Below are 8,234 nucleotides of genomic sequence, written 5' to 3' on the forward strand. Positions count from 1 at the left end.
TGCAGTTATCGTTATCAGCAAGTATATGCCCCGATCAGATACTACGTAATGTAGCCCCGAAGACAAGCTGCTTTAAAGTAGTTTCTTAACGACTCTGCGTTTATTGTTTGTGTTTGTTCATGTTTCACAAACCCGAGCCAGGCCGTACAACAAAGAGAGAAATCATATCACATCCGTACAGGGAGAGTAGTATACAGCTATTAAAGGACCCATGGTATGAGAGGTCATTAGGGGGGAGGTTACCTCCACTTTCCATGCTTTGCCCGTCCAGACGCCGCAGCAGAACACCGTGTCCGGGTGGACGCGCAGGTGGAGCTTCAGGCTCGCCGTGTGCTCCAGGCGCTTCCCACACAGGCCGCAGTCTCTCAGGTGTGTCGAAGCGTGCGTGGTCAGGTGACTGATCCTCTTGAAGGACTCGCCACAAACCTTGCAGCTCAACGCCGGCTAAGTCTGGCGTGACCGATCGGCAGAGCTCGGTGCCTTCCCGCCCGAAGAACTCTGTCCCTGAGCTTCTTCCATCTCCTCCGGTCTCCAAAGTCCTGCCGCTTCTGCCCCATCTCCACTGTCTTGAGAACGTGCACTTATCCCAGCTATCTACACCTGGCTGGACATAGCTCCACCTGTTCATCCTGGTTATCTACACCTGGCTGGACATAGCTCCACCTGTTCATCCTGGTTATCTACACCTGGCTGGACATAGCTCCACCTGTTCATCCTGGTTATCTACACCTGGTTGGACATAGCTCCACCTGTTCATCCTGGTTATCTCCACCTGGCTGGACATAGCTCCACCTGTTCATCCTGGTTATCTCCACCTGGCGGACATAGCTCCACCTGTTCATCCTGGTTATCTACACCTGCTGGACATAGCTCCACCTGTTCATCCTGCTTATCTCCACCTGGCTGGACATAGCTCCACCTGTTCATCCTGGTTATCTACCCTGCTGGACATAGCTCCACCTGTTCATCCTGGTTATCTCCACCTGGCTGGACATAGCTCCACCTGTTCATCCTGGTTATCTACACCTGGTTGGACTAGCTCCACCTGTTCATCCTGGTTATCTCCACCTGGCTGGACATAGCTCCACCTGTTCATCCTGGTTATCTCCACCTGGCTGGACATAGCTCCACCTGTTCATCCTGGTTATCTCCACCTGGCTGGACATAGCTCCACCTGTTCATCCTGGTTATCTCCACCTGGCTGGACATAGCTCCACCTGTTCATCCTGGTTATCTACACCTGTGTGGACATAGCTCCACCTGTTCATCCTGGTTATCTCCACCTGGCTGGACATAGCTCCACCTGTTCATCCTGGTTATCTCCACCTGGCTGGACATAGCTCCACCTGTTTCATCCTGGTTATCTACGCCTGGCTGGACATAGCTCCACCTGTTCATCCTGGTTATCTCCACCTGGCTGGACATAGCTCCACCTGTTCATCCTGGTTATCTCCACCTGGCTGGACATAGCTCCACCTGTCATCCTGGTTATCTCCACCTGGCTGGACATAGCTCCACCTGTTCATCCTGGTTATCTACGCCTGGCTGGACATAGCTCCACCTGTTCATCCTGGTTATCTCCACCTGGCTGGACATAGCTCCACCTGTTCATCCTGGTTATCTCCACCTGGCTGGACATAGCTCCACCTGTTCATCCTGGTTATCTCCACCTGGCTGGACATAGCTCCACCTGTTCATCCTGGTTATCTCCACCTGGCTGGACATAGCTCCACCTGTCTCATCCTGGTTATCTCCACCTGGCTGGACATAGCTCCACCTGTTCATCCTGGCTCGGCAAACGTGCAGCCATTAAGCCGTGATGAGCAGGTCCACAAAGTCAAGCTGTGCTTTTTCACTTATCCTGGATATCTTTATTCTACTTTTGTGCAACAGGCCCCAGGTCAACCATGAACCAGACCAACAACATGAGACCAGACCAACAACATGAGACCAGACCAACAACATGAGACCAGACCAACAACATGAGACCAGACCAACAACATGAGACCAGACCAACAACATGACACCAGACCAACAACACAAGACCAGACCAACAACATGAGACCAGACCAACAACATGAGACCAGACCAACAACATGAGACAGGGGAGAACACTGAGACAAACATCAGGAGGACCAAGAGGGAAAAATACTCACATCAAAAACCCCAAACCACACAACATTGTTTTACACAATCCTGTACTGTCTTTCTACAGTCACCATGGAGACATTAAAACATATTTGTTGGATCAGTTGTCTTCAGGATTTCATAAAGTCCGTGACACCATTAAGAAAAGATGCAATAAGACACTTTGATAATAATAAACAGGAAACAGCTGATTTGATGAATCCGTCTTTATTATGTGGAAACACTGAAATAATATTGAGACATTGCAGCCAGCTGGTAAATGGAGGTCGATACACGTCAAATAAAAGACAGACCCTTCCTTCCTTCCTTCCTTCCTTCCTTCCTTCCTTCCTTCCTTCTCTACATGTCTCTCCTTCCCTATCTCCTTTACATACTTCCCTCCTTCCTTCCCTCTTCTTTCCATCCTTCCCTTTTCTTTCATTCCCTACCTCCAATACATACTTCTTTCCTTCCTTCATCTTTTCATCCTTTCCATGTCTTTCCTTCCCTACCTCTTTAACTTCCTTCTCTCCCTATACCTCCTTTGCATCCTTCCATCCTTCCCTCTTCTCTCCTTCCCTACCTCCTTCACATTCTTCGTTTCTTACGTCTTCTATCCTTCCTTAGAAATATTACAGTCCTTGAAATACTTCAACCAGCTGGTAAATAGCAGCGTTGATACACGTCAAGTAAAAGACAGAGATAGTTGCATGTGACCGACAATTGGTGAAAAATGTGACTAAATCGATGAAAAGGTCAAAAGAAGTGACAAAATATAAAAACAAGCTGATAAACGACTGAAAGAGGAGAAATAAAAGCCAGAGCCAGAGCTAGAGAGAGAGCAGCGTCAGAGTAAAACCAGGAAATGTTGATACGACAGATTTACCCCTCTGAACTCTAAGGTCATTTTTTAATTATTTGAGGGAGATGGGGGGGGGGGGGGGGGTTTTTCTAAGGAACAACTTCTAACTAACTGACTCCAAACGTTATAATCAACTACATAAACCAAGGTAGAGACCAGCTGCTAATCCATGTAGTTCTTATCTTTTATTGTAATAATCCTGTAGGACTACAGAGTCAGGACACATGACTTCTAACCAGATTGGGCTCTATGAAGGGAGAGGAACAAGATCTCTGGAATCCAGGTTACTTAGCAACACAGAATAAACAGCTGAGCCATGTTAGAGAATTGGTCTGATTTAACAAAGCTGATCCCAACACTACCCCCCCCCCCCCCGTCATCAAAGAGTTCAGATCATCTTTTTCTCACAGATCCAGGTCTTATTATCATAATAATCTTTACTCTGTGTCCATTTCCCTTGTTGATTGCAGCATGCAAATAAAATGTTCTTTTATAAAACAGCTGAAACTGCTGATTGTTGTTCATTTGAAATAAAATGTTTAATTTAACTTTAAATATTTATATTATCTGTTAATAATCACATTATTTCAATAACTTGTTTAAGATTAAGCTTTGAAATCAATGTAAATGTGTGTGTGTCTGTGTGTGTGAGTGTGTGAGTGTGTGTGTGTGTGTGTGTCTTTCTCTCTTTCGCTGTGTGTGTGTGAAGTGTGTGTGTGTGTGTCTTTCTCTATCTGTGTGTGTGTGTGTGTGTCTATGTGTCTGTGTGTGTTTCTCTCCGTCTCTGTGTGTGTGTGTGTGTGTGTGTGTGTGTGTGTGTGTGTGTGTGTGTGTGTGTGGTCTGTGTGTCTGTGTGGTGTTTCTTCCGTCTCTGTGTGTGTGTGTGTGTGTGGCTGTGTGTGTGTGTCTCTCTCTCCGTCTGTGTGTGTGTATGTGTGTGTGTGTGTGTGGTGTGTGGTGTGTGTGTGTGTGTGTGTGTGTGTGTGTTGTGTGTGTGTGTGTGTTGTGTATGTCTCTCTGGAAATCCAATCAGCATCTTTCAATAAACATTTGATGGAATTGTTATGAAAACCAAACACCTTTTAAAATGTCTCACGTCTCTGTCAGCGGTGATCCGTCCACCCATTCCCATCCTCCTGTCCCCATACATACCGTAGACCAATCCAGGACTCTCCACCCTTACTCAGCTCAGAGACAAACGTCTAGAAGTGGACGAGAGACAACAATCATTTCTCTGTTCCCAGTTCAGCATTTCTGTTGTAGTAAAGTCATCTTGTGACTTCATCAGCCCCAACAAACACAAGAGGGATCCTCGGTCCCCCCCACACTGAGGACTGGACCCAACAGCAGGACAGGAACCACACATTAGTAACGGAGGAAAGAGAAGAAAGACATTTAGAATCAGCAGAGAACCAGAAACATGAGGAAGTTCACCGTTAGAGATCAACACAGCAACATTAACACTAACATTTTTCTTTCTCTTCATATTTACATATTTCCATTAAATGTCTTTTTCTCTGAGATCACTCACTCAGAAACAAACACACTCACCTGTTCCTCGTCGTTGTCAATGACAACCGATCTGCTCCTATCTTCTTACAGTCAGCTAAGCTGTCATCCCAATTCTTCTTCTCTTTAGATTTAAAGTAACACCTGCATCCAGATCTCGTCCATCCATCAGGACAGACTTTAAGAACTTTTAAAGACAGATTTCACATCATTCAGTGTCAAAGTGATAAGACTTGGAGTTGAAACAGTTATAATACGTAACTACACAATCAAGGTCTATGTTGTAATGTGTATAATACAGGAGTTTACTGGTTTTTAACTTTTAACCTTTAATTCTGTCCTTCAGCTGCTTTACTTCATCCTTTAACTGAGTGTAGTTGTTGCTCAGTTGGTCGTATCTGGTCTGCAGCAAAGTGACTGAATATAAGATAAGGTGAGCCGTTATTTAGGACAGAAATAACAACAGTTACATAAAGAAAGGTAAACAATAATGTATAATAAGAATTTTAACTGTTAAAGAGCAAATAAACTAAACAATATCCGTTATAACCACAACAAGATAAGAACCAGACCAACAACACCAAATCATTCTGCTTTAAACTAAAGACTGAGTTAAGTTATATATCCTGTGCATAATGAAATATCACTCATTATTTAACCCTGGGAGGTAGTTATTTGGTGTGTCTGTCCTTTAACCTGCCGTATATGTTGAGGTGTTGTAAATAGTAAATAGAGGATCACTGACTTCTTAACTGAAGCATCAAGTGGGAACCAGAACCAGAACCTCTGTTTTAGAGCCTGTCTCTTTAAGAGCCCTCCTGTCAAAGATTACTCTGTTTTTAATGTTGGTTTTGAACGGTATGCCCCCCCCCCCACTGACCTGGAGAGCATTTTAAACAGTAATGTTACTACAGCATGTCGGAGGAACACAGCGTCTTTTTTTCATTTTATTAGTAATGCAGCGTCTCTTTTTCATTTTATTAGTAATACAGCGTCTCTTTTTCATTTTATTAGTAATACAGCGTCTCTTTTTCATTTTATGTGTAAGACAGCGTCTCCTTTTCATTTTATTTGTAAGACAGCGTCTCCTTTTCATGTTATGTGTAAGACAGCGTCTCTTTTCATGTTATGTGTAAGACAGCGTCTCTTTTCATGTTATGTGTAAGACAGCGTCTCCTACAGCGGCCAGCGGGGCGTCAGAGGGACCGCAGCGTTCGCTAACGTTAGCTTCTTGTCTTATCTGGGGTCTGAGAAACAGAAAACTCAAAGTCAGTGTGTCCAACGCTGTTTTCTGATAATCTGTAGCTGTCATATTTCATGGGACCAGCATGAGTTTGGTTTTCATGTTTTAGTTTTTCAGCCTCAGAGGGAGAGAGCGGCTGACTGCTGGCCTGAGATCAGTAGAGTAGACGGCTGTGCAGAGACGTGTAGAATTACGACTTTATGACATTTCATAAACAGCTGATTGACCGCTGCTACATGCATATAGCAGAAACCCTGCATGTGCACGTGTGGTGCTGATGTTGGACGATGTAAATCATGTGGCACACGAGGGAATTTGAAATAAAATCAGCTGATGTCAGTCTGACCAGCAGGCTGATGATGTGAAAATCGGCAAATTAAGGTCATCAGCTGGTCAATTCGTGCATCTCTACAATCAAGGCTATGATGTTAATGTGTATAATACAGGAGTTTTACTGGTTTTTAACTTTTACCTTTAGTTCTGTCCTTCAGCTGATTTACTTCCTCCTGTAACTGAGTGTAGTTGTTGCTCAGTTGGTCGTATCTGGTCTGCAGCAAAGTGTCTGAAAGATGAATATGAAAACCATAACAAAGTTAAAAAAGACCAACAACACCAATCATTCTGCTTCAAACTAAAGACAAATATTCAGGACATAAAACCAAAGTCTTTGTTTTGTTGAAAATGAGCCAAAGCTTGTATGAGGTGTCATTAGTCTGACTTTCCCAAACTGAACATGTCTTTAGTCCAAGTGTCTCTCTTTATGTGTCCACTGACAGGGTTTCCTTGCTGAGTGGTATAAAGGAAACGATCCCTTCCTAACCCGATCCCAATGCAAGACATACGGGGGTCTTCATTCTGTGTTAACATTCAGCTGAAACTTTATCAACACAACCCTTGACTAGCAGGACGTTTCCTTTATACCACTCAGCAAGGAAACCCTGTCAGTGGACACATGAAGAGAGACACTTGGACTAAAGACATGTTCAGTTTTTGGAAAGTCAGACTAATGACACCTCATACAAGCTTTTTATTTTAGAGAGAGAGAGAGAGAGAGAGAGAGAGAGAGAGAGAGAGAGAGAGACAGAGAGAGAGAGAGAGAGAGGAAGCAGACGTGTGACTGGAGAGCTCAGTGTGTGTGTGAGAGAGAGAGAGTGAGAGAGCTCAGTGTGTGTGTGAGAGAGAGAGAGTGAGAGAGCTCAGTGTGTGTGTGAGAGAGAGAGAGTGAGAGAGCTCAGTGTGTGTGTGTGTGTGAGTGAGTGAGTTAGCGAGAGAGAGTGTTTGTGAGAGAGAGAGAGAGAGAGAGAGAGAGAGAGAGAGAGAGAGAGAGAGAGAGAGTGTGTGTGTGTGTGTTTCTGAAAGCCAAGTTCCTGTTTTAGTGCCTGTCTCTTTAAGACCCCTCCTGTAAAAGCCCAGTCTGCTCTGATTGGCTCATTTAAAAAATATGGCGCCACTATGCAGACGGTGGTTGTGAAGCCGTGGGCGGAGATCCTCAGAAAGGGGAAGTATATTCTAATGAGCCTGACTGGGACAGAGGAGGAGGAGTCAGATGTGAATAGCTTGTTGAATAGTCTTATTTCCCAGTTGGTGGGTTGGTAGCACTCCAGATGCCCAAATGTAGATAAGAACTGGAAAGTATGTTTTTATGACATGTCTCCTTTAAGATATGACAGTTTGTATTAAAACATAAATACTCACAGCGAATGAAGAGTGCAGCCAATATCAGAAGATAAAACCCTCCCAGAGTCACTGCAGCAGCTTTGAGACGCCTTCTGTTGTTGGCTGCAGGCTTGTTTTGAGTGTGTGGTCCTACGGAGACAAAACACATCCACAACAGGATTATTATGTTTGTTTGAAGAAATATTATTCAGTATGTAATTGTTCTAAAGCCACACGTAAACTGAGATGAACTTCCTCTTTCCACCAATCATCATTTCAGACTTACCGGCTCTTTGTGGCCCGAGATCAGCGTGATGCTCTTCCTCCTCTAAGATCTCCACCTGACTCTCCTCTTCCTCTCCGCTGGTCTCTTGGACGTTTCTGTTATATCTCACATTCAGGCTCAAACGTGGCGCAGCGACAGCGTCTGCAGACATCTTGACCAACTGAAAAACTGAACTGAGCGTATTCTCCGTCTCACGGTCTGTCTTTAAGTTGCTCACGCCTTTAACACGGGAAGTGGCTGCAGCACGAACCAATGAGACAGATGCACGTCCTAATACATGTGTTACTGTTACACAAAAAGCCCCTTTTTACATGATATATCAATCAATATGTATATCATGTTTAGGCATCCAGTTGTTTGGGAATTGGAATTATTAATCCCTTCAGATAAACTTATAAAAGTTTCTTAAAGTAAAGTTTCTCTGTAAAAATGAGGAAATAATCTTATCTGTGCAGAGCAGCATTCACACCTCGCAGAAACAGGAAGTGTTGCTGGCCTCACCACTCATCTTAGAGGAAGGTTTAGGTGTGAATTTTAATGTTTGAGTGAAA

General features: G+C 44.1%; 1 protein-coding gene across 1 annotated transcript; it reads right to left on the reverse strand.

Moving 5' to 3' along the window:
* Positions 1-243: 243 nt before the first annotated feature.
* On the reverse strand, positions 244-7,977 carry LOC116679045 (uncharacterized; the record flags this gene model as incomplete). The annotated part of the gene is made up of 6 exons (XM_032508777.1): positions 7,684-7,977; positions 7,437-7,547; positions 6,214-6,303; positions 4,826-4,915; positions 4,541-4,685; positions 244-566 (listed from the first exon to the last, which is right to left on the reverse strand). Coding segments are annotated over exons 1-6 (910 nt in total), but the record flags the coding sequence as incomplete, so codon positions are not given.
* Between the last annotated feature and the right edge of the window lie 257 nt (positions 7,978-8,234).

This window comes from Etheostoma spectabile, unplaced genomic scaffold (genome assembly GCF_008692095.1).
Source record: "Etheostoma spectabile isolate EspeVRDwgs_2016 unplaced genomic scaffold, UIUC_Espe_1.0 scaffold00009193, whole genome shotgun sequence".
Taxonomy (NCBI): Eukaryota; Metazoa; Chordata; class Actinopteri; order Perciformes; family Percidae; genus Etheostoma; species Etheostoma spectabile.